Below are 26,109 nucleotides of genomic sequence, written 5' to 3'. Positions count from 1 at the left end.
GAAAGAGAGAAAAGGAGATGTCATGCAAATAGTGTGCAAAGTATGCAGTTGAAAAGTAAAATGTTTACCAGATATTAACCAAAATTGAATTCTGTGTGACAATAGTTCTGACTTGTGCTATCACACCTGATGCTAGTTTTTCTACTAGACTATGATTTTGCTCCTATAAAAATGTGCATTTATTATACTGAACGTTACTCCAGATACATACCCTGTTCACTTACTTTTCTAAGACAGGAGCACTTTCGTCAAACCAAGAAGAAAAGAACACATATATTTCTCCAAGGACCAGTGATGGAGTGGTTCATCAGTACAGTGTGGCTTCTTCGCTTACTATATCTCTGTCAGAGGACTAACCTCGTAAACATTTTCATAGTCTAGGACTCTGCACAACAAGAGCTGGCCTCTCCGCTTGTGTGATGCATCAAAACCTATAAAAAGCTGCCACCTGGAGCAGAGAAGATCCTGACTGAGGATCATTGCTAAAAGTTTCTCTCCTCTGTTTTAAAAGTGTCCATCATCAAGATCAAGGGGAGTCCAAACTTTGCCAGCCTGAGAATAGAATATAAAAATGTCTCCTGCAAAATATCCCTGAATGAGAGAAAAAAACCCTGAGTACCATCCATACAGCAAGTTTTCAGATGAAGTAAAAGGGAGAAAAAGGTTTATCTCTCAGCTTGTGGAGACATTGCTTCTACATGTTTCAAGATATGATTATGAGTTTATTAGTGATTAGACACTTTTCCCAGTTCAGAGGCTCACAACTAGTGCTACTGCCATAATTTATGGTTTTTAAGATTAGCTTATGAAGCTGCCATGCTTGTCTCTTACATGGTATATGCTATGTCTTCTTTGATTGTTCATTGTCCTGTCTTCCCCCTTCTTCAGATGTTCTTTTTATCCCTGCTTTGAATAAAAGAAAATGGTGCTTGCCTCACTCTCCTCACCTGGTAATGACTTCTGTCTCCAGCATGTCCTTCCTCAGCAAGCCATCAGACCAAATGACTTTTTTGTTGTCCCTTCAATCAGCAGCTCCGTATGATAATTTTTGATTCTGTTTATCTTCTTTGCAGTGCTATGACTTTTTTCTTTGCTTAAAAATCACAATTGACAGCTTCTTTCTTCCCCCCTACATAACTGCTTAGTTTTCTGAACTTTTCCTGATCCACAATAAGCAGAGAAGTATTACATTCAATCCTCTTCTGAACTTGGAATTTATCTGTCCCATTTTTCCTGTGTAGAAGAAACAATATGATTTTTTTCCCCAGATAGTATATGTTTTTTCTTTGTTGCTCTAAATAAACTTTTTTTTCTTGTTTAAGTAAGAGTTATCTTACTCAGTATTTTCAATATTTGTTTCTTCTTAAGAACCATCCTGTGGCACTCTGCTAGAAAAAGACAGTGGAGAAAGGCAAACCCTTCTGGGCTGGGGGAGCACTTCAGCCCCACCACCTGCCAGGGACAGTGCAAAAATTGAGATCTGATAAAAACTTAACTCCTTTTTCTTCTTTTTCTTTTTCTTTTTCTTTTTCTTTTTCTTTTTCTTTTTGTTTTTCTTTTTCCTTCCCCTTCCTCTTCCTCTTCCCCTTTTCCTTCCCCCCTCCTTTCTTTCTCTTTTTTTTTTTTTTGGCCTGCCACAATGGGAGGGGCAGGTGAAAGTTGAAAAATTTGGACTCAATAAACCTTTCACACAAGTCTGATAAGAAAAGCAGATGTTTCATTATGACAGGGCTTTTGGGCTGGTTTTCATCTCTATACATTTTCCAGTGTACGTGAGGGGAAAAAAATTTTTCCCAGCTGTACGCTACTAGACAGCAAAGTGTCCTTCTTAATCACCATCTATGGACTCACCAGTCCCAAAAGCTTGCACAGCACAGGCTGGAAATCACTGCTCTGACATTTTGCAGCTACAAACAGCCTAGGTTATAAAAATTCCCCATCTTGTCTTGTCAATGGCCCAGTCTAGCACTTAAATGAACTTCTGTTGTGATGGCACAGGAAACTCTGTCATCAGCTTCTCTTCTGAAATGAAAATGTTTAGACATGTCTCTCTTCTGCAGAGGAGGAAGGGATTTTAAGTTGTATGCATCCCTGCTAAGGAAAGGGAGAAGTGTTCATTCACGCTTCCAAGTCATGCACTTCAAAATTATGTGGGCTTCAAGATGTGAAGCATGACTGTGAAGGCATCATGGGAGTAGCCCTAACCTATGTAAATAATGGTTTACTTTACGACTAAAGACAGCAACCTGTAGGTTTTACGAGGGCAGGACCAAAAGGACACGTCTATGCTGGGGTGTATATGGGTAGACAGCCACATACCTGATGATGTGCATGCAGTAATCTCCTGTGAAGCTGATCTGGCATGAGCCAGTCTTGATGCTGCTATACAGAAAAACATCCATGCACTGCTGAACATACACCTGTGCAGACCCATCAGTGCAATACTAACCCCACTCACAGAAAAGGGACTGCGGGGAAAATGTAATGCTAACATTCACAAATGGTTCATTTTTTACATCTTTTTCTTTCAGGTTGCCCAAGAAAAACAAAAATTGAGAAGCTAAATTAGTCTCTGCTATATTTCCACTGAGGAGCACAGAGCTTTGCCAAAGATATTTTCTGGGAAAAAAAAATATCCCCTGTTAACAGAGTATGAAGATCACATTTTCAGACACTAAGAGACAGCTGATGGAAAAGCTGGTGATAGTGCAATTTAAACTGCCTGCTAATTGATTATTGCAATGCTAAGAATTTGCATTATCTCCTTTTGAAGGCAATTGACAACATTTCTGATAGTTCAGTGGGAGTGGGGTCAAGCTGCAGATTTGCATTTTATTGTATTCTGTGTGTTAAAAATCATTCCCTGGGTTGCTTCTGTAAAAGCCAGGGGAAACCCTGGCAGAAGGTTCTTGGCTAAGAATTCAAGAATCTAGAGTAAGGAAAGGATTGCCACAATGGAAACTACCCAAACCTCTTTCACATGGGGTGCTCACATACAGCACAAGCTGCCTGAGTTTCTGATAATAAGCCCTGCCAGTTTTTGAGGAAGGTAAAGCTTCCCTTCCTACTGGAATTGCTCAAAATACAGGATGAGGTTATTTAGCTTCTCCAAGTGGAATCTGTCACTGGTTATCACAGTGGATACAATAAGGTGTCTAGGCACAGAAGAGCTGTGAGACCTTTTGTATGCCTCTATATTTTTCATAATATTTAAAAGTGATATCACCTTGCAGACTTCTTGTACTGAGGAATTTATATATAACAGCTATAAACTCCCTGTCACAGGGACTGGCCAATCTGTAACTCCTGAACAACTTTTGCATCACTTCTGAGTAGTTCAGCAACAGCTCTCATAATAACATTACATCATATAATTGGCAATGGGGCTGTCTAGCACAAGGGCAGCCGGTCCATTCAAATCCCCAGCCACAGGGAATGCCAAGAGTGACTTTGCCTAGACACCCTGCGCTGCAGCTGCATGCCTGGGCTTCAGGCTGGAGAAGGGTCCATGGGCCACTGGTGAGCTGCTGTTAAGCGCTGTATGCAAACCACCCCACAGCTCTCCCAAGAGCAGTGAAGTATGGAGTGAGAGCCACGTGGCTCTCTCCCATTTGCAGATCTCCGTAAGCCACTTGGAGATTTTGGGAGGTTGACCACCTTGTACTCCACACCCTCCCAAGAATTACTATGGAACAGGTATTAGTGAGGACTAAGTATGTTGTGACAGCATCAGTCATCAGTCTGAATAGGAAAACACTCAGCCAAGTCATCTTTAAGAGGCATTATATAATATTATATATAATATAAATTTTGAATTTTCATTACAGCTACAACACATAAAGCAGGGTAGCGTGTCTTTTATTCTAAAAGAAATCTTAGCTAAGCATGTTTCAACCTTAAGTAACTACACTGCAGATTATCTTGTTTATCTTCTTGGAAGTCAGCTGTATTTTTACAATGTATGTATTTTTAAAAATCGATCATTTTCAAGAAGTGCTTTGCCACAAGACTGTATCTACCACCCCCATGCTTTCACCCAACAGTTCTGTGAAGCTGATATCTACACCATATGCTTTTGTTCATGCTATGTATTCAAATACAAAGGCGTGGTTAAATTCTGATGTCCTTTTTGAGGGTAAGACTGGGAAAAACATCTGCCTCTTGATGGAAGCCATCTGGTATATCCAGACATGAAGTCAAGCATCCTAACACAGTGTGCTCCTTAGGATTCTACTAGTTAATAGAATTACAGATTCTTCCCCTAATGCTCTCATCACATGCCATCTCAGGGATTTTCCCTTGCACCTACCTAGGATTGATTGGTGCAATTATTTTATAAACTTTTGTCTCAGGTCAATCAAAATACCAAGAAACAATAATTATTATTATGCAGATTTCTGTTGTTATTCTCCCATCTGAGCTGCTCATCTACAGAATTACAGATGCAGAGAAAATCACAAAATAGTTACAAAATATTGTGGAAGGAGGGGCTGCAGAGACTTCCTGAGGTCAGCAGTACTGCAGAAGCTGCAGCACACCTTTAGTTTGTTCCAGAGACTGGTAAGGGGAGGTGAGCTCTTCTCACTTCGTCCCTCACTCAAAGTGTCAGAATTCAGTCACTCCATCAAAGCTACCAGTGAGGGATCAAATATTATCTATCCTTACCCCTCCAAGGAGATCTGGTAAGACAGATACGAAATTGAAACATATAAAAGCTGTGTGGTAGGCCAGCTTTCAAGAAAACAGCAGGTGTTAAAGCTGCATGACCTTAAATGCGTGTCTTTGAGTGAGGGGAATTAGCAGGCAAAAGGGAAACAGAGTAACCATCAGTTTGAGATATGTGTAGGGCAAACAAAGCCAGATCATTTTTGTGCCATGGTTCTGCTCTGTTGCCAAGACTATCTTCTCCACATACAATAATGGGACATTCAGTACCAACAAAGTTTGTTTACCTGAGCTAATCTTCAAACACAAGGCAAGATTACACTCAGGGAATCTGGATAAAATTGACAGTCTTTCCTGATTTTCTTAAAGAGGTTATTCCCTAGGGCAGAAATGGAAAAAGAAACCAAAAACCAAAGATGACTATAAATATGAATATGAAGCTTGCCCCTGGTGCTTCATGCTGTGCTAGGAGTGTCCTGTCACTACTTTCCCACTCACTGCTGCTTTGCCCAGAGGACAATACTGGGAACAACATTAACATCTTCATTAATGACCTTGACCATGGTGCAGAATGCACATTTGGCAAGTCTGCAGGTCATACCAAGCTGGGAGAAGTGGGTGACAGGCTAAATGGCTGTGCTGCCATCCAGAGTGACTTTGACTCCCTGGAGAAATGGACAGAGAGGAACCTCATGAAGTTCAAGAAAAGGAAATGCCATGTCCTACCTGTGGGGAGGAACAACCCTAGGCACCTGGACAGGCTGGACGCCAAGTGTCTGGAAAGCAGCTCTGCAGTGAAGGCCCTGAGGACCCTGATGAACACCAAGCTCCCCTTGAATCAGCAAATGTAAACTTTGCAGCAAAGAAGACAACAGCGTTCCATGCTGCACTAGAAAGAGCACTGCCAATAGGTTTAAGGGAGGTGATCCTTCCCCTACACTCAGCACTGGTGACACCACATTGGATGTGCTGGGTCCAGTGTAAAAGAGGCATGGACATACTGGAACAACAGGAGCAAAGGGAGCAAATACTATTAAAATGCTTGGAGCATCTGTCACTTGAGAAGAGGCTGAGAGAGCTGGGATGTTTCAGCTTGGAGAACAGAAGGCTCCAGAGGGATTTTACCAATCTGTATAAACATTTGATAGAGATGGGGGAGGGTTGATAAAGAAGACAGACTCTTGTCAGTGGTGCCCTGTAAAAGGACAGGAGGCAATTGGCATGAACGGAAGCACACAATATTCCACTTCAATACAAGAAAAAGCTTTTTTCACTGTAAGGTTGGTTGTACACTGGCACAGGTTGCTCAGAGAGGCTCTAGAGCCTCCATCCTTGGAGACAGTCAAAGCCCAACTGGACTGAGCTGACTGACTGACCCTGAGCAACCTGCTAATTGTCCCTGCTTTGACATGGGGAGCTAGGACTAGATGATCTCCAAAGGTCCATTCCCACCTCAACTATTATTTCAGCCTTTCCTTGACTATTATGACTACCAGTCTTGATGGAACTGGATTTTGCAAAATTTAGAAGTCTAAAAAGTTTTAATAGTGAAATTCCTGATGAATTCTCCTGCTCCTTGAGACTATCTTTTTTTCTTTGCACTCTCGAGGCAGTCATCAGCCTGCTGTCCCTGAGCAAAATAATATCAATCCACTCTACAAAAGAAAAAAGGTTGGGTGTGAGCTAAAAACACTGAGATGAGAGTTGAGGAGAAATGCTGCAAGTCAGCACTTCTTGGTAGAGTTTGAAGGTGGTGTCATCAGAGCACACTTGGGGGTTCAAAGTCCAGTTTTCATGTGCAACAGGACATGGGCATATTGCTTCAGTGCTGGTTATTTTTATTTTCATTTCAGATTTTCAGATTTTATTTATTTCAGATTATGAAAGAGCAAATAAAGCAACACAAGTAGTAGAGAGATGGAATACTATGCAAAAAGTACTCACCTTTTATGAAGTAGCTTTACCACATACGCAGGACAGCATGAAAAGAACATTAAGAATAATACACAATACGTCATTATGTCTGTGTACAAGGAGCTGATAAAAAAAGCACAGCAACTTTCACTCCAAAATTTCCCAGTCTCTGGTTGTTGGTGATGGTGGCTGCCTCACAACCCAAGCTCAATGATGTTCATAGCAATGTCTTGCAGGTCCAGTTCCCAACCAGTCCACATTGGTCTTGTTTTAAGGTCTCTTTTAAAAAATGTTAAGAGGGAAAAACTCAGGAGTACGTACTGTTTGGAGACTGCCTGTAGACTGTATGCTAACAGGCTTTTCCCTGTTAAGGAAACTTCCCTGTCCATCCATCCAGGAACCACTCTGGCATCACCTAATCTGGGACCAAGGCCCCTTTGGCAGATACATCTCCCATACTCCCAGTCAGACCAGGTTTCCTTATGGGCTCAATCCCACGTTTCCCTTAGCAGAATCTCAGGCATCCTGATCCTTAAAATAATTTAATCATGGTGCAATAGCAAAATAACAGCTCAAGGTGGGTGCTGTTAAGGAGAAACAAAGGAAACCCTGGGCTTTTATACCCTCTAAGTTCAAGTATGGAAAAGTCTAGAGTCACCAGCTCCTCCTGTGTCTCTAGGTTGCCCAGGTCCCTGGGTGGGCTACAGGTCTTCAGGCCCTTTGTTATGCAAAGGGTTGTCAGGTAATGGCCTTTCACCTTGGGCTCAGGCTCATACCTGCAGCTCATACTGCACCTGCATATTGAGCTATGGGCACTAAATGTATTCCTCAACATCCCTACCAAAATCCTATCCGCTAGCAAGCCAGTCACCCTCTGGAAAAGACTTCTTGTGGAAGCCCCTGGTATCTGCTGCTCTGAGCTCTTAGGTCAAGTTAATTCAGGAAACACCAACAAGGTAAAAAGATTTGGTGCACTTGCTACATAAGCGCTAGAGATGCTGAGGTAGTCGAGCATTCCCATGGAAGCTCATGGAAGCATCTCATTGCTCCATAGCAGGCTGCACAAAGCTTGGCACATGGCACAAGGCCTCCATCCTTGACATGTGGCTGAAGAGATAAAAGTACCCTGCCATGTGGCTGCCGTGGGTGGGAAGCATGTCCATGGCACCTTTTGGTGGGGAACACATGCCTTTGGGGACATCTCTGACCTCAGCTCTAGTCAGCCCTGCTGGCCTGTGGAGGATAGCATGAGTGACCCTGTTAGGCTGTGCCTTTGCAGGGCCATGTCCATGTCCAAGCTCCTCCATGGATATGTCCACATCCAAATTCCTCTCTGCCGGACATCCCTATTCCTCCTCCCTGCCCTGCCAGTGTACTGCAGTGTGGAGCCAGTGCCACAGAGAGGTGGTTGCTCTGCCAGGCAAGGACGCTCTCCTTTTCCACCTGCCCTCTGACCCAGGGGAGACATGGAGAGTGCTGCAGAGCTTCCACAGGCTCATCAGGTTGCAGGCCTTGGGCAGCATCAGCACAGAGCAGAGTGAGATGACTGTCCAAATGTGCTCTGCAAAGGTGCAGCCTCACCTGTGTGCAGTTTTGGGCACCACAAAATAAACAATATATACAGCTCTTAGAGAGTGTCCAAAGGAGGTCCACAAGGATGGTGAAAGGTCTTGAGGGGAAGCTGTATGAAGAGCAGCTGAGGTCACTTAGTCTGTTCAGCCTGGAGGAGACTGAGTGGGGACTCAGTCCACAGCTTCCTCACAACACAAAGACGAGGGGCAGGCACTGATCTCTTCTCTGTGGTGACCAGTGACAGGACCCAAGGAACTGGCCTGAAACTGTGTCAGCGGAGGTTTAGATTGGTGCCCTGGATTTTGCCAGGGTAGAGTTAACTTTATTCACAGTGGCTGGAATGGGACTGTGTTTTAGATTTGTGCTGAGCACGGGGCTGATAATTTAGAGAATTTTTTTTTTTTTTTTTATTGCTGAGCAGGACTTGGACAGAGCCAAGGCCTTTTCTGCCTTCCATACTGCCATGCTGGCAATGAATGTGGGGGTGCTTGGGAGGTTGGGAGGAGACACAGCCAGGACAGGTGACTCCAACTGACCAGAGGGATATTCCAGACCACATGACATCATGGTCTGTAAATAAAGTGGAGGGAGGAAGGAGGAAGGATGGAGTGACGGTGTTTGTATTCCCAACCTGTTACATGTGATGGGGCCCTGCTCTCCTGGGGATGGCTGAACACCTACCTGCCCATGGGAAGCAGTGAATCAATTCCTTGTTTTGCTTTGTTTGCACATGGCTTTTGGTTTTCCTATTAAACTGTCTTTATTTTAACCCACGAGTTTTCCAGCTTTTAACCTTCCAAGTCTCTCCCCAGTTCCTCTGGTAGGGCAGTGAGAAAGTGGCTGTGTAGAGTGTGGCTGCTGGCTGGGTCTAAACCAAGGGAGTTGGATAACAGGAAAATAAAAAGTTAATCAGCCAGAGGACAGCTGACCACTGGTACAGGATCCCCAAGGAAGTGGTCACAGCACCAAGCCTGATAGAGTTCAAGAAAGACTCGGACAACGCTCTCAAGCACATGATGTAATTCTAGGGGTGTTCTGTGCGCCACAAGTCGGACTTGACGATCCCCGCGGGTCCGAACTCGGGATATTCTCCAATTCCGATTCCGTGACGCTACTCAGGGCCGGCGGGCGGGGTCGCGGGGGCTGCCGGGAGCTGTAGTTTCTCCCCGCGCCGCCCCGCGGGCCGGGCCGCTCGCGCCTGTGCCTTTAAGCGCGGCCGGACGCGAGGCGCGGCGCCTGCGCGGAGCCACCGTGAACCCGCCACCGTCGGCGCCACCGGTGACTATCGGGGCGCCCCGTACCCCCCCCCCCCCCCCCCCCCCCCCCCGGCGGCGGCGCCAGCGCCACGTCTGGCCCCACTGCCGGGCACCCCCGACCCGCCCCCGGCCAGGGCGATGGAGGAGCGGCCGGAGCGGGGCGGCGGAGTCGGCGCGGAAGGCCCGGCGTCGGTGGCGGAGATCCGCACTCCCGGCCCGCGGCCGCTGCGTCTGCTGGAGTGGAAGGTGTCGGTGGGGGCGGCGGTGCAGATCGGGTCGGTGCTGGCGCTCTGCGCCCCGCTGCCGCCGCCGCCCGCCCAGCGCCCCGCCGCCGCCCCGCTGCCGCTCGCCGCCAGCGGCGCCTCCGCCCGCCCGCAGCGCGGCGGCCCCGAGCGCAGGCTGCGCGCGGAGCTGCCCGGAGTGGTGCGCGAGCTCTGCGCGCGGCCCGGCCAGGTCATCGCGCCTGGGTGAGTGTGGGCCGGGGGCGGCGAGGGCGGCCTTGGCGGGAGGTGGATTTCGCGCTTCTTCCGAGGGGGCCGGGCCGGACTCTGCTCACAAAGGCCCTTCCTCCGGGGCTATGTGCAGGGGGGGAAGCTGCCGTGCGAGGAGAAGGAGGAGGAAGCGACCGGGGAGGTGCCGAGGGATCGTGGTCTACTACCCGTGGTGTTTCAGAGCTGAGCCCTTCGGTGTGAGTGAGCTGTGTCTCAGAGAGCGCTGCGTCCCTCCTGCTGTGTCGGGGTTCTCTAAGCACTGGGCTTACTGGAAACACTACTTGGAAATCACAAAATCACAGAATGAGTTAGGTTGAAAGGGACCACAGTGGTCCGACCTCGCTGCTCACGCAGGGTTGCCCTGCGGCATGTTGCATGGGATTACATTCAGCTGGTTCTGGGATATCTACAGTGAGGGAGGCTCCACAGTCTGGGGAACCTCTTCTAGTGTACAGTCACCAGCACAATAAAAAAGTTGTTCCCCGTGTTCAGGTGGAACTTCCTGTGCATCAGTTTCTGCCTACTGCCTCTTCTCCTAATATACTTATCTTAGCTTGGCGGTTAGGTTGGTGCAAAACTCGGGGAGTAAACAGATCATTCTGTGCTCCATAGAAGGGATTTTAATGGGAAACAACAGTGCGGCGAGGCATTTTAAAATTATTAAATACCTTACGCGTAATATTGGCAGTCTAAATGTTTTTAATACTGTCGATATTTTAATGTATAAGACTTCACAAATACAGTCAAGATTTTATCTTTTAGAAGAGCAAGGGACTAAAAAATACTTTTTTTCCCTATAGTTTAGCAATGAGTTTGTCTTGATAAAGCTGAATGTTTATTGACTTTTAAATTCTTAATGCCTGATAGATAGGGGACGCTCAGATTTCTAGGTTAAGTTGGGCGAATAGCCTGCTACCCTGTACTTTAAGCAGATTTATTCTTTCTCAGCAGGAAACCAGTTAAACAATCTACTTCCTCTGTTTTATGACAGCAAGCTATTTACTTTGATTGCAGTTTTCTTGATTTTTAGGTGGGAGCAGCTAGGCCTAAACTTTCTTGATTGAAATTCACTAGTATATGCAAAACATATGTGTATGAGGGTGCTCTGAAAGGTTCAAGAAAAAACCAGTCTGATGCATTTTTATATCAGTCAGTCATATAATGTGCTACTAAGGAGGTGCAAGCTGTGTGTTTCTTGCTATAGAGATACATCTTTCTGAGATAAGATGGTGGCTTTCCTTTTGTGCTGCATCAGCATTCTGCTCTTGCATCTGGTGCAGCATGGGCAATCTTTAATACTGATGTAGACCAAAGGTACTGTCACTGCTAAGTCAGACTAAAAAAGGTCTTTAAAGTACAGGCTGAAATTTTAAACCGCCATATGCATGATGAAATTCATGTTGCTAGCACTGAATAAAAGGGGAGATAATTTTATCTAGGTTTTTAATTGTGTTAGCTAAGCACTTGGAAGGAAAACCAAACTAGAAATATTCTAAGTGAGAAATATAATCAATTTAAAGTAGTCTGAGTCTGCTGCTGATTTAGCAGCATTTTAGTTTTAGCTTTGCTCAATGTTAACTTCATGGACTGGAATGCGCCAATTTTTATACATTGTTCTTACTGGATTTGTCTTGTCATGAGTCACTTGATTATAATTAGCAAGTCCTTACTTTGAGACAATTAGAAAATAAATGGTGTTCTTTATTACCGTTGTTCTTGGCTTCTGGAATATATATATCTTACACAACTGAAAGACTATTTGATATTGACCATTGCTAGGCATTACGCTTCTGGAATTCTGACTTTTCAGGTTCCTCTGTTGCTTGTTGCAGTGGTATTTACTGGGTGAGTACAAGGGAGAAGTTCAAGTGAAGAGGCAGAATAAGCATGACCCTAAGGGTAGTAGAACTGGTCAGTAATTGAAGACATAACTGCATTTCTTTGGTCACTTAAAAGTTTTTTTTGGCAAACATTTAATCTCTTGCCTGTGGCTTCCCATTTTGTGGAATTGAAATAGTAACATTTCACTAACAATATTTCAATATGTGTTAATATTTTGCATTATTAAAACACTGGTGTGATTAAAGTAAGTAACATAGCTGAAAGTTATTAATCATCTGCAGAATATGCCCTTTTTGTAATCCAAACTATTCAGAATGATAGGTGCCATGCTGCCTTTAGAAAAATGAACTTGGTTGATTTAGTACTTAGAGATAGATAGAATTCTATCTATCTCTAAGATACTTGCAAGTATTTTTCAAACCCTGAAACACTGTAGAAGTACTGTTTCTATTCAAAATATTTTTCCTTTTCATTAGAACATGAGAACATAAGTTGATCAAACCTTTTTATTTGAAAATAAACTATATAAGTGGCTGAGTTTTCTTCTTTGTCAGTTAGGTCATAATATTTCTGTAAATAAAGACATTGTTTAGCAAAAGTCTCTCCCAATTAAGAAGGTATTTATAACTTTTGATTATTTTTCTTTTATTTCAAGTGTGAGATGAAACCTTTTGCTGCGTGAAAGTTATTCTGCACATTTACGGCACTTAATTTTTTGTAGTGTTATTACCCACTTTTTAGTATTGACAGGGGTGCAAACTTTCCCCAGGGAAGAGCCCAAGGCATGCAGGCAGTAGGTAGCTTTTGCTTATTCTTGCAGTGGTAGGCTTGCACCATATGTCAGACTGAAACTTGAGAGAAAAGGTGTCTAACCTTTTAGGACTGTAAATGACAAGGAGTACAGAAAGGCCTTTGATGTTAATGAAGCGTAATTTTGACGGGTAGCAGGAGCAACAAATAAAATGTCAAAAATCCTGTACTGCTCTGTGTATTATTAGTGCCAGTTACCCATCAGGGTTAATAATTCTGAAGCTGCTACAGGTATGGCAGGATTCTGGGTTGGGTCAGTATTAATGCTTTATGCAAATATTTACATAAGTATTTCTAATATAAAATGATTGCCCTACTGATGGGACAGACTATTGCAAGGGTCTTGTTTGGTTCACATTAGAAGAGCCTTCTGAAATATTTATTACCTATATATTTAACCTGGGTATCTTTGTGTCTTACCACATAATTTTAATAGTGAAAAATCACATTATTCTACAGAGTATATTTGTGTTGTAATAAAAATCTTCTTTAAACTGTCTGGATCCTAGTGAAGCAAAACTTGTCATTTTTTGGTTTTGGAGAACATAGCAGGAAAGAGGTGGGGGTTTGTTCTCTAAAACTGTAGATTTTTGTGTCATTGCTTGGTATTTTTTTGTGCCAGAAACTTGATAATATATTTTTAAAATAATATTTTCTTTTGGTTATTGAATGTCACATAGGCTCAAGGCCTAGTTTATTGTCCAGTTGAGGCCAAGGTCCCAGTACCATGTATCTTACAGTCTTCCAAGGGGAAAAAAATGCTAATAAATTGCAGTTTATTTTAAAGTGGTGACGCTTTTAACAAACTACAGGAAAAAGCACCTTGCTGTTTGTTAGACACAAATGTTTTAATAATATCTTGGCAAATATTTAATGAAGTTATGACTAAAAAAAAACCTTCAGTGCCAAACATTGAGGATTGTTGAATAATACTTAACAATCCTAACTTACTGTATCGCTTGTCTAATTCCTTTTTATGCCTGAATTCATCCCATTATTTTTATAGTAAGTTTCAGTATGCATCTTTCTGACTTGCGTCTCTTTTTTTTTTTAATTTTCCCCCACTCCTTTCTGCCATATACTGTGATACCAAGAAACATTAAAAGAAGGCTGTCTCTCTGGTGTTTGGTTGAGCTGGATAGTGAAAAAGATGCAAGTTCTAAATTAGGGCTTTTGTCTTTCATTGCCTTCTCTTTCACCTATTCCTAGGCACCTAACAAGTTGGAAGCTCATAAGATTGTTCATTTTACTGACTGGTAGAGGACGAAGTTCCTTTTCTTTACATGGCCATGATTTCACAAAACTTGTAGGAGCTTCTTTATCTAAGAGGATCAAGCTGCTCAGTCAGGTTTGGCTGGAAACAGGCATTAGGCTTGGAATTTACCAGTAGTGTGGTTGTAGCAGCCTTGTGTATGCAGTTTTTCTCAGTGTGGCTTTCTTAGACCATGGTTTCCTGGTTGCTTCATGCTAATATGAGAGTTGGTTGGAAGTGATGCTCAAACTTGAGTGCCTTCAGCTTGCATTGAGTAGAGTGTTGGAAATCATATAGTCAAAGATGGCTTGGTTTCTCATCCTTCCTGCCCAGTCTCTTATAAAATGAAGCCATAGTAATCAATTCCCTTATTTTGTTCAGTTGCTTCAACAGGAGTGTGGTGTAGGGAAAGGGGGAGTAATTTATCCTTTCAGCAGTAGCCCATAGATAGGTCAGATGAAAGTGATTGTGTAAATGCCAGTAGAGTCATCAAGGGAATAAATGACATGTCAACACTGGGGAATAACATTTTTGAGGTTGTGTATGTTCCACTCAGCATTTTGTGTGATAGTCTTTAGTAACATTCTTATCCTTACAAGGTTTCTCACAAACCAGGGAATTTTCTGCTCTCTTAGTTTGTACTATGAGTTGCTCATCTTACTTGTGCTCAAGGACTTTTTGCTGTGTGTGAATCTATGGGCCAGCAGACAGAATGAGATAGCTCATGGTACTGTTTTATCCATCCTGTTGTAGAATTACAAGCTGGTTATAGCAGTTTTTAAAAAACATTGGTTTGTAGATGTTTGTGCTGGAAATAGATTGTAGTTTTACCCCAACAGTAATGGATTTTCTTTCTTCGTTATTGCTGTCTCATTTCTCTAGGATATTTTTAAGCTTTACTTTAATACTAGAGTTGTTTAGAAAACTGGTCTTTTTCAAAGGCAAGTGTGCATGTTGTTTCTTCTCAGCAAGTGCAACGTGGTTTTCTGTAGTTTTTCCTCTTCTAAAGAGAAAAGGTATGGACAAAAATTCTTATGGGAGAACTGCAATGAGACCATTAATTTTTATGTTACACAATACATAGATGTTTATCCTAGGAAGGGTTGGAAAAGTTTGAGGAAGGAAGAGGGCGACAAGACTTTAGCTTTGAATTGTCCTGAAAGTTTGTCTTGACCCAAAGAGTTTTTTTTCTCTTGAGCAACCTCAGTAGTACAACTTGCATGCTTATTTGGACCTTTCTGATTTGATGACTGTGTGTTTGGTGTTAACTTAAGGATCCCTAGCAGGGATCACAGCTGTTTGGATTTTCAAGGTCAGATTTATCTAGTTGAAGACTCCCCTTAGGTAAATGGCTAATGAGACATTTGAACTCGCTAAATAGAAGTGAATATGGGGTGATGGTATTGCAAATTCTTAAACATCAACAAGAGTATATAAAAATACTTGCAGATGGGACATACTAGCCTCAAGGTTCAGTAAAGAGCTACCAACTTTGAATTTTTGGGACCTCTTTTGGAAAATAGACAATTCATTGTAAGTTGTCACTTATAAAATATTCTTATAGGTGTCTATTTTGTGTAGTTAAAAAATCAAAGGTTAACATCTTCTGCTATATATGGATAGCTGAATTGGCAGTAGTTGCCTTTTAAAGCAAATAGGGGAGCCTGAAATTACTTCCTGGACATCAGGTAATGCATTACAGGTTACAGTTTAAGGATCTTGATTATACATTTTGTCTAGGTTTGGTTATGCTGAAGTTAGACCTACAGAATTGGAAACGGGGGAAGGGTAGAACTGTCACCAGCAGAAGAGACTGCTGGTCTTAAAAAGGCTTTAGAAGATGGAAAGGCTCCCCTGGTTTTCTATAACACAGTGTTGCTGTGTTAAAGGAAATGCTTCCTTTTTTAAGACAAGAGTTGGGATAATGCCAGGTGACTATTGCACTAATATCTGAAAAAAAAAAACCCTCTGAAATGGCTTTTCTACAACTGTTCTAAGAAACAGTGTAGCATAAGGCAGTGATTTTGATACAGTAGAATTGAATAATGCCTATTTGTTTGCTTTCTAGTGTTTTCTAGTTTAAAAATGGCATCTAAGGCTTCACAGCGGTCGAAAAGGTCTTGGTCCAAGCTTAGTGGAGTGAATGCTGTGGATTCTCATTCTCAGAAGGGCCAAGGGGGGGCAGGTGGCCCTAGCCAAGGAAAGCATTGCTCAAGAAGAGAACTTCATCAACTTTACAGCTATTTATCACACTTAAAACTGAGCTGCTTTCTAAGCTATTGTCCTCTGCTTTCAGAGTGTGTTGGGTTTCTGGGTTCACATGATGCTGTTGCTGTCATATGGTTGTTGTCAAATGTGGAGCTACTGCTCCTCGTTTGAGCACTGTGGTGTAACTTAGGACAGTTTGGTTCATAATTGCTCTTAAGGGCGTTAAGAGTTGTTAATTTTTCCTATGTAACTGTGTTCATTTGGTTTAACAGCAAGTCCCAGAGGAGAGCACACAGGATGTAGTGTCCAGATCAGTTTGCCACAGTATCTATAAAGGGAAAGGACAGGAGGAAGCTGTTAGACTTGAGGATTGTGCATCCTGCAGTAAGCCTCTTCCTGTTTTATTTGTTGTTTGGAAGTAACAAAGGGACTGCAATTGCGTAAGTATGTGGTTTCAGTGGGAAAAGTGATCAAATGTTTGGAGAAGGTGTAATATTCTGTTAATAGATGCAGCTTTCCAGTGCAGAGGGGGAGAGATGACAGGATCCTCCCAGATTTCTTTGCACAGAAAGAAGTAAAGCCCCATGTTTTATAGTTTTGATGTCAGCTCTGTGTGTTTGTGTTTGAAATGCTCAGTCACCTTTCTCTGCTTTGGTGTCCAGGCTGTTTTGGTGTTCATCTGTTGCTGTTTCTCTAGATGTGAACCTACAGGTGCAGGAGGCAAACCAGATTTGTTCTGGTAATTACATGTGATCTTAACTGGGTGTAGGAGGAATGCAGTGGTAAGTTAGTCGGAGATAAGGGGAAATTACGTGCCTTTATCTGAGAGAGAGGGGTATGCCTGAAAAAAACAAAAATTAGTCAGCAGTGGAATTAGTCCAAGACTATTGTCTGGATTTGCAGCAGTTCATCTGCGAGTACTATTCTTGAGTAACTGATGTGTAATGCCATGTGTGGTTTGAGAAAACTGCAGGTTTAGGTTAATTATTGTTCTGCCAATACAGTCACTACAGGCTATACTCAGTCACTACTCAGTCACTTCAAATTTTTTAATAAGTGCCACTTAGATTGCTAGGGTTCATCGCATAGATTTGGATTGATCCTGCTGTCAGATGGATGTTCCTCAACTCCCAGGTGGAGTTTTGCAGCAGGTATTTGAGAACCGCTGCATGACTAACACTGCAGTCAGAGAGAAGTGGCAATAGAAAAGCAAATTCGTAAAGGTAATATCAGCAGTTGACAACAATAATGGGGGAGTGGGCTGCAGAACTGTTTATTGCTTAAATTAATTACTGAGCTATGACAGCCTGTTTTCTTCTGTGATTACTAGAAGTACTTATTGCTACAGATACAAGTTACAGAGTTACAGGCTTGCATCTTTTTCCACTTCTGAATTCATTCTGTGTCTTAAAGGGGTTCTATGTAAAAGCACTGAGAACTGTTTTTACCTTCTCCCTTCAAAAAAAAATTAGTCTTGAATTCTCCTAAGTAATAATTCTTCTGGTTTAAAATGTTCTAAATAAAAAACACATGGTAAATAATGTTTGAAAGATTTACTAGATCTTATGTAAAGGGCACTGCAAGCCCATTTGTTTGGTTTTTTTGGTACCTTTTTATTATACATTGTTAACTTGTAGAAGTGGCTTTTTGAAACATGCAAGAAGCTGTTCACAGATGTCTGCATAGAAGGTGAAACAGAGTTATCTCCTTGCTTGTAATGCAAACTCTTCTCCAGAAGTAAATGGAAATACTTAAAGCCTTGCAAATCATGGAAGTAGACTTACTTCAAGCTTAAGATGTTTTTTGGATTATAAATAAAACCCAGAAACTCCGGGCCTGTGTTTCTGTGTTTGGCATTTATGACCTTAGTCTCAACCTGAATAGGTATTTTGCCTGCAAAGTAGAAGAAGAAAATTCACAACACATTAACTCCTAGTTGTGAATAGTCTGTATTTAACAGAGGAAAAATAATCTCAAGACCAGTAATTTCTCCATTAGCTTTGGAGAACTGAGATGATGCCTTCAAGTGTGAACTGTGCTTTCTGTGAGCTGCTGCTCACAACATTTGTTACCTAGTTGTCTAGGCTAGGGTATGGGGGTTTTCTTTAGGTTTTGGGGGATTTTATCAAAAGGCCTGACTTGTTTGGGTGAGGCATTTGGGGTTCATACATATTTGAAATGCAGCTCTGTGTGTTTGCTGTCCTTGAGTGTAAGTCAAGTGGCTGCTGTAGTGGACATTTCTTCCAACAGCTTCAAGAGGCTGTAGGCCATGTGTTGCCTGTAGCAACAAGGGCCATGTGTCTTTGTGAATACTTGGTATTTTTAATAAATTATTCAAGGACTCTCTCTGCTTCCTCACAGATATTAATGAGAGTTAAATATATAAATCCAGTTGTTAAATACTCTTACATGGTGAGAGTAAGGTGATTCAGGCTTTGAAAATATCCTTGCTACAAAACTGGAGTGCTATGTAACAAAGGCTGTGGTTTGACATAAATTTATCATAAGGGCTCTTAGTAGGGGTGCTAAATGCTGCAGACACACCATAAAATACTGGTCTTGTGTAAGCAAACAAAGATGTCAGTGTTTCAGAAATCTGACAAATGAAAATATAGAAGCAGGCTTTAGGTTGATTCTAACTTCATCTGACAACTAAAGGATTTTGTGTTCATGTGTTCATATTTGTTCTAGATCAGTTGGTTGATTCAGTAATGGTTGGTATTAATAATCATTGGTCTGAAGATGTGTTCATTTGGTATTTTTACCCCTTGAGAGTTTGCCAGTAACACCCCCTTGAGCATTCTGTCAACCCAGGGCAGTGACTTCTATTCACTTGCACTCCAGCATCTCCTTTTGCTGCGTTGGTACACTTAGACATCTTCTGATGCAAATTGGAAGGGCACATGGCATCAGATTGAGGGCAGCAGTTTTAAGGGATTGCAGTGACAACTTGGTCTGTGTGTTTCTTGTGGTATTTGATGTCTCTCTATACCAAACAGACCTGAGGAAACCCACCAATTGCTTGGCTGCCAGCACTCGCATGGTACAAGTCAGTGCAGGGCAGCAGCTTCATCTTGTGAATTTGCACTATATTTTCAATGCCAATGCATGGTACCTTGAAGCAGACTTAAAGATAATAAATAAAACTTAGGTTTCCATGACCTGGAGTTGTCCAAGCTAGTCTTCACAGATAGGTAAGATAAATGCTAACAAAGTGGCCTGGTGAGAGAAAATGTGAGTTGCTCAAACTGTGTCTGTCTTACCCCCGTCTTAGCCCTGTTTGTGGAACATTTGCATCTTTGATTGGTCACCCTCGCTGGACTGGTCTTACCAGCTGCTTAACTCTAAAACCAGCAGAAAACTTGGTTAGGACTGGTGAGTTCGACCTTGCAGGGTACTGAAATCGTCTTTTCTGGTAGTACCAGAGGAGGGGGTGGGCTTTCAGAGGAAACATGAGGGTGGGGAGTAAAGAAAGTAGGCCATTGCCTTTCTCTGGCAGCATTACATTGGAGTTGTTGCCTCTGGAAGTGAATCCAAGCTGTAATAGAAGGCCATGGTTAATGTACAGTCAGGTTAGACTTGTTCTGAGTAACAGAGGGAACCTCTCTATTCCTGTGTTATGCTGAGTATCCTTAAGATACAGAGCTTTACTGAAGACAACTATGAAGACATCTTACAGCCATTGTACTCAAGTGCTGCAGCTGGCCAGCCCTTCCTGGTGCAGGTAGCTTCCATAACTTATTATGGAAAAAAAATTCCATAACTTATTATGGAAAAAAAATTCTCAAGTTCTTGTTTCTATTCTTCTGTAACTCCTGCACTTGCTGCTGGAAGTGTTAGATCATACTGAAAAAAAAGACCAACCAACAAAAAAAAAATTTAAGCAATAATAAAATGTTTAGGGGAATGCTTTTTGTTTGCAGTGGGTTCCCTTGATCCAGTAAACTGGTTGCTACAATTGTAGTGTAGCACAAATAGAACTCTGTTTTGGCTTTCCAATGTAATTCAGTTACGGGGAACCAGTTCCATGGTTATGCTTGATACAAAGTTCTTTCATTTGGAGTCAACAGTAATGACCAGGCCTTAGGATTAGCACAGGCATTGACTTCCTTTTTTAATAAAAGCAAAATGTTCATGTTGGATTTCATGAAAGCTTTCCCCCTTGTTTTGTTTTGGTTTTTTTGTTTGTTTGTTTTTGTTGGGGTTTTTTTTGTTGTTGTTGTTTTTTGTTGTTGTTGTTTTTTGGGGTTTTTTTTGTTGTTGTTTTTTTTTTGCTTTACCATGCTGCTTATTTAAAGCAGATATTATTAAAAGACTTGGTTTAGAAATAGGGTGTGTATAAGTACTGGGAGTACAGTGATGAGCTTATGATCAGCTGCATCCTGAGGCTGTTGGTAAATATCTGTTCCTATTCATAATTGTGGCCACAAAAAGTAAAATTTTACCTTAATGGCACATCTAATTTCTGTGTTGTTTACAAGTACATCTGGAAGGAATGTGAGTGAGGGCGCAGAGTAGGTTTCCTTATTTACTAGCTCAAGTTTCATTGTACTAAAGAAACCGTGTGGGTAGTTTGTGGTTCTGTTGCAGTCATTTAGCTATCAGACTGGGTATTGGAATGATCTACCACCTCCATGGTTACTCAGAAAAAGAAGTTTGCTTGTCACAGTGCAGTGGTTTTTACCCAGTTGCTTCACCTAGCTTTTCTGCACAGTTGGGACAGTTTTTAAAACTAGAACAAGATTTTGCACCTTTTGAGGTGGTTTCCTTGGAATGTTATTGTTGAAGTAGCCATTTAGCTCTGCTTATCACTGTGTGGATCTTGAAGAAGATGAAGGTGCTGTTAATGTTGCCAGCAGTAAAGTGTGCCCTAGTTCCTCTTATTTGAAGGGGGTAGGAGGGGAAATCTGTTTTTTCTTTGTAGAAATGGAATAGGGAAAGGCTCTGTTCTTCTAAATGGGTTTCACTTAAAACCCCGAGAAGAGAACAGGCAGAAACCTGAGCCTGTGTTTGGTTTATGCAGCCATTTAAAATCAGACATGCACACTTTGATTCAGCTCACTTTTGTCTGATAATTGGCTTTGATCTTGGCCATTACATTTTGAAAAGCCCTCACTTCAAGAGTAAAAGGAGAGCTTCCAGATGTGAAATTAAAAAAAAAAAAATCATTCTACTTGAGGTCTGTGTTTGTTCCTTTTTAGTAATAAATGTGCTAAAATTTAAGTATGCCTAGACCTTAGCAGAGTTCAGGCTTTCTTTCTGCAGCACTAAGTAGTGTTGGGCTTTTTCCCTGAGAGATGTCTGCCTAAGATCCTGACAGTTGTAATTGAAACTTGACCCTTTGGTTGTATGTTGCTCAGAAGTTTATCAGGGCTCTGGAGTTCTTCCTCTGTCCTTTGAGTTAAGCATCACAGAGAACAATATGACAGAGGACTTTGTATCATGTACTTTTTGTTTTATCTCCAGCACATGTAAGTGTGGCTAGGAGTTCTAGTTATGTTTAGATTTTGCAGGGGCAAAACTGCTATTTAGTGGTCATGCTTAGTTTGAGATAAGGTACAGAGGTGCTGTTTAGGAACAGTATCAATGAGTAATTTAGAATACTAATTTTCTTATAAAAATCATTGCTCTTGCATGTCCAATTTTGAATCACATCTCATCCCAGGAGTATGCCAGCTTTTCCTGTTGCATACCTGGAGTGTGAGGTTACCTTGACTGCAAAGTAGAGAATGTCTAGCGATATTGTGGCTTCTAAGCTGGCATTGAAAGACTTTTCTTCTGAACTATTGAAAACCAATTCATTTGGGGTATAAATTCAGGCACTGTAATCTCTTAAGCGTGTTTCTGTACCTTGTACTGTGGGACAGTTTTGGCCTTTTAGGTGTGTCTGTAATTTGTGATTCATACACTGAACACATGGTGAGGATGAAAAATTCTGACATGGTCGTTAGCGTGCATTGGTAGCCTAAAAAGGAGCTTAGCAGTGAATCAAAGTAAAGACAGAAAGAGATATTGTCAAAGGGAGTGGAGAGTAGAGTCAAAGGAAATAATGCAAACATGGGGGATGAGAGGAGACCAAAATTCTGTGAAATCTGTGAAATAATCATGCAGTGAATTGCCACTAGTGAAGGGCCACTAAAATACTTTGTCTTGTGCAGTTCTTTTAAAAAGCCAAGACTTGTCATTTGTTTTCTGTGAAATACATACCATATTTTAAGAAAAGGATCTAAGATGCCTACACAGGAAGAGGCGGTGTAATTTCCAAGCAGATAATGGCTGCCAGTGAGAAGGGCATAGATCTGCACTTTTGTAAATGGGAATACTGGTAGTATAATGGCTTGTGAAAACTTCTTTTGAAATAAACCTGACCTGAATCTAGTTTTTGCTCTCAAAGAGGAAAATAATCCTCACTGTGGGTGTGAATGCAGTTTTGTTAGTAGAGTCATCATTCTTCTAGTTGTTGAAGAATAAGGGACATGCTGCAAGTAAGCAGTTGCAGGTATTATTTAGAAACTGAATTTTTGCTTAGAATTCCCAAATGCTTAGTAGTCAGATATATGAATGAGAGATTTGGGCATGCAGAACAGTTTTCTTCGTGTTGCAGTCTGCTTATTGCAGTACAGGTTTGAAGCCACACTTAAAGCACTACAGTCAGTTTATGAAAGAGCTCAGATTTTGTTGGTTTTTTTGCTTTTTGATTGTGGTTTTTTTTAACTCCTTGACCTTTAATTTTTTAAAAATATTAGGGAGATGCTGTAGCTCATTATCATGGAGTTGGTGAAATTTTGTAGTAGCTGAACTACTGCTATCTACTTCTTAGAATTTTTTAAAAATAGGAAGTCTGAAAGATCAGTTTTCTATCTGTAATGAAGAAAACAAGTCTCTTATAGTGACTCTTAAGTGTTTGAGAGAAAATAAATAATGATATTTTCAAGACTGGGAATTTTGATAACTGGATGAGGAATACTTTAGTTAGACTATTCAACTGAAAAGTAGAGTTTGTCTTCTAAAGAGTTTGGAATAGTGAATGTCACACTTCTGTTTCCAGCTCTATTTTCTGGTTTGGTTTAGCCATTGTTTAAAAGATATAATAAAATATCAGTTCCTTTGTCTTTATTTTAAGATGTGGTGAGTCAGGGCTTAAGGATCAGAAATCAAAATATTTTTATGAGAAGATTGAAGCAATATATGTCTGCCATGAAAATGATAAGATTAAGTTGGTATAGAACTAGTCTGCCCCTGTGTTTGGCACTGGTGAGGCTACACTCAAATCGTGGGTTAAATTTTGGAGTTCTCAGTACAAAAAGGACATTGAAGTCCTGGAGCAATGCTCAGAGAAGGGCAGTGAAACTGGTAAGAAATCTAGAGGACATCCTCTGATGAGGAGCAGCTGAGGGAGCTGGGGGTGTTTAGTCTGGAGAAAAGTAGGTTCAAGGAGGACTTTATCACTGTCTGCAACTGGCTGAAAGGAGGCTGTAGCCAGATGGGAGTTGCTTCTTCCAAGTATCAAGCAATAGGAGGAAAGGAAATTACCTCAAGTTGTTCTGGGGATGATTTATACTGGGTATGAGGAGAAATTTCTTCACAGGAAGGGTTGTCAAGCAATGGAATGGACTGCCCAGGGAAGGGGTCAAGACACCATCCCTGGATGAATTTAAAACATGCATATGTGGTGCTTAGAGGCATGGTTTAGTGGTGGACTTGACAGTCTTAGGTTAGTGGCTGAACTCAGTGATTTTAAAAAGAACCTGAATTGTTCTGTGATGTTGAAGTTTCTGCATTTGGTTTTCATTACCATGTAGCTCAGTAGGATATTCATGGGGAGTTGTATGTAAGTGAATGTAAACTGTTTCTGGACAAACAATACTTGTTCTCATTGAACTTCCTTGCTAAACTGTAGTTAGAAACTGACCTTAGTATATGATTCAATGGCTTCTAAAGTTGTGAAAATTAATAATTTGAAAATATAGATGATTGTCTTTTTCACCATGTTGTGGCAAAAGCATGTATCTTAAGGGGCTGACGCTCAAGTCATAACCAGAATTTATTCTTTGAATTAATTCAATCTGTGCATTACTAATCTACATGTCTGTAATCTGCCTTCTGTAAATGGAATGCCTGTGTCTTTTTCAGGACTGTCTTGGTGAGACTGGAAGGATGCAGCCATCCTGTTGTTATGAAAGGCTTGTGTGCAGAATGTGGCCAAGATTTAACTCAGTATGTATTGTCAGCTTTTTTTTTCCCAACTTCTCCTTGCTTCTGATTAGGAATTCAAACTCTTCCTTCTCTCATCTAATAGAGTCATAAAATATCCTGGGCTGGTCTAGTTCCATCCCCCTTGCCATGAGGAGGGATACCTTCCAGTCAACAAAGTTGTTCAGGGTCCCATCCAGTCTGGCCTTAAACAGGGATGGGACATCTGCAGCTTCTCTGGGCAAACTGTTCCTGTGCCTCATCACCCTCACAGAGAACGATTTTATTCTTACAGCCAATGAAATGTACCCATTTTTGTTTAAAGCCATTCCCCCTTGTCCTGTCTCTACACATCCTTGTAAATAGTTCCTCTCCAGGTTTCTTTTAGGTCCTTCAGGTTGTTAAAGGTTGTAAAGAGAAGGCTGCTCTGAGGTCTTCACTCATTTAGGATTTAAGAACTGTGCATGCTCTTTTTTCATTGAGGTCATGTAGGGTAACAGGTAGAAAATATAAGGAGCATGTGTAGAGAGGTAAATTCTCATCACACTGTTTTCCATGTATTCACCAGAGACTGAGAGTTGTATGGTGTGTCAACAGAGGCTCACTTAGTAAACCTGAGCACTTTATCTATGCAGGTGCAAATAGCTGAGAGGTAATAGCAGTCTCATTCATATGACCTTGCTTCATGTGTCTGTGTCTGAATGGGAGCTAGCTTGTCTCTAGTGCTTTCGATTTAAGGCTTCTTAACAGTTTTCAATTTTTTGTGAAATATTCTGCCATGGAACTAAAGGAATTTCAGCCTTGGGCAAAAAAAGAAAGCAAATTCAAAAGATGATTTGAAAGGGCGATCTTTCTCCTTTGCTGTGTCTCATTGCTTGGTAAAGAATATGTTTCTTATGCATATCAAATTACTAATTCAACAGCTGTTCCAAAACAAGCTGTATAATCGCCGGGATTTTATAAATTAATGTTGCATACTCATTTTGTTTGGCTGGAAATACTTTGGTTTCATTTTAACTCATGCTCATTGTTAAGAATTACTTTGTGAACCCACAAACCAGTGCAAGTGAACTGAATATTGAGAGTGCTATGCAAGAAGTAGTCTGGTTAATGTTTGGATGTAATTTTTAATTTAAAGTTAAATATTAATATTTTGTAAACAAGTATTATTTGGCAAACCTAGCAAAGTTAGGATAATCATGAGTAGGGCTTTTTCTGTCCTGAATGAATACTTGATTTGAGGTTTGAATACAGTCACATCTAAATGTTGCTATACTGTTAACGTTTCATATGATAAATCCAGACAAATTCAAGGTATCCAGCAAATTAAGTTTTATTCACTTAATACTTCTTACTATGTCTTATGTCTGTGTCTTTATTTTACACAAAATGGCTTATGCATCTGAAATACTGTTATGACTCCTGAGCCTACGTCAGAAGACAATTCAAAAGCATTGATGCTTTTCTTGTTCTTAGTAGTCCTACAACTAGTGGTCTGAAAACAGTTAATAATTTTTAAAGGCTCATTTAAAATGCCATTTAAGGTTGAAGATTAAGTTTTCTGGACTCTGAAGCAAAGGATGTAAGATGCTAAAATGTACAGACTTCAGACCAAATAAATACTTTTGTACCTGGACATCAATGCTGCCATACACTATTGTATGGGGAAAGATACCTCTCTGTGGTTGTGTTTGCCTCAACTCAGCTCAGTACAGTTGATCCTCGGCAGTTTGCTTGTCACAAAGTGAAATCTGGTTTAACTCTTGTTGTAGGTCTGATACCAAATCTTGTCCTTGATGGGACTGGTACATGAGAGAATTAAAAGATGTGCATGTGTCACCTAGGACAAAATTTGTATGGCAGGTTTTTTTTAATATTGTTGCATCATCAATTAGATGTCAGAATT

General features: G+C 41.3%; 1 protein-coding gene across 7 annotated transcripts in view; it reads left to right on the top strand.

Annotated features, from left to right (window-relative positions):
• The first annotated feature begins 9,787 nt into the window (after positions 1–9,787).
• CTDP1 (CTD phosphatase subunit 1) overlaps positions 9,788–26,109 on the top strand; it is a 102,201-nt gene continuing 85,879 nt past the window's right edge. For 5 of the 7 annotated variants that reach the window (XR_008440786.1, XR_008440781.1, XR_008440780.1 and 2 more), the window contains exons 1-2: positions 9,788–9,874; positions 24,144–24,227. Coding sequence is in view for 4 of the 7 variants with exons in the window: in XM_054000337.1 (XP_053856312.1) it covers positions 24,187–24,227 (41 nt within the window). In the remaining 3 variants the exon portion in view is untranslated. The remainder of the gene's footprint in view (positions 9,875–24,143; positions 24,228–26,109) is intronic. The other 2 variants (XM_054000312.1, XM_054000302.1) reach the window with 1 other exon arrangement.

The sequence above is a fragment of the Vidua macroura genome, chromosome 1 (genome assembly GCF_024509145.1).
Source record: "Vidua macroura isolate BioBank_ID:100142 chromosome 1, ASM2450914v1, whole genome shotgun sequence".
Lineage (NCBI taxonomy): Eukaryota > Metazoa > Chordata > Aves > Passeriformes > Viduidae > Vidua > Vidua macroura.
This window is presented reverse-complemented; position numbering and strand designations above follow the sequence as displayed.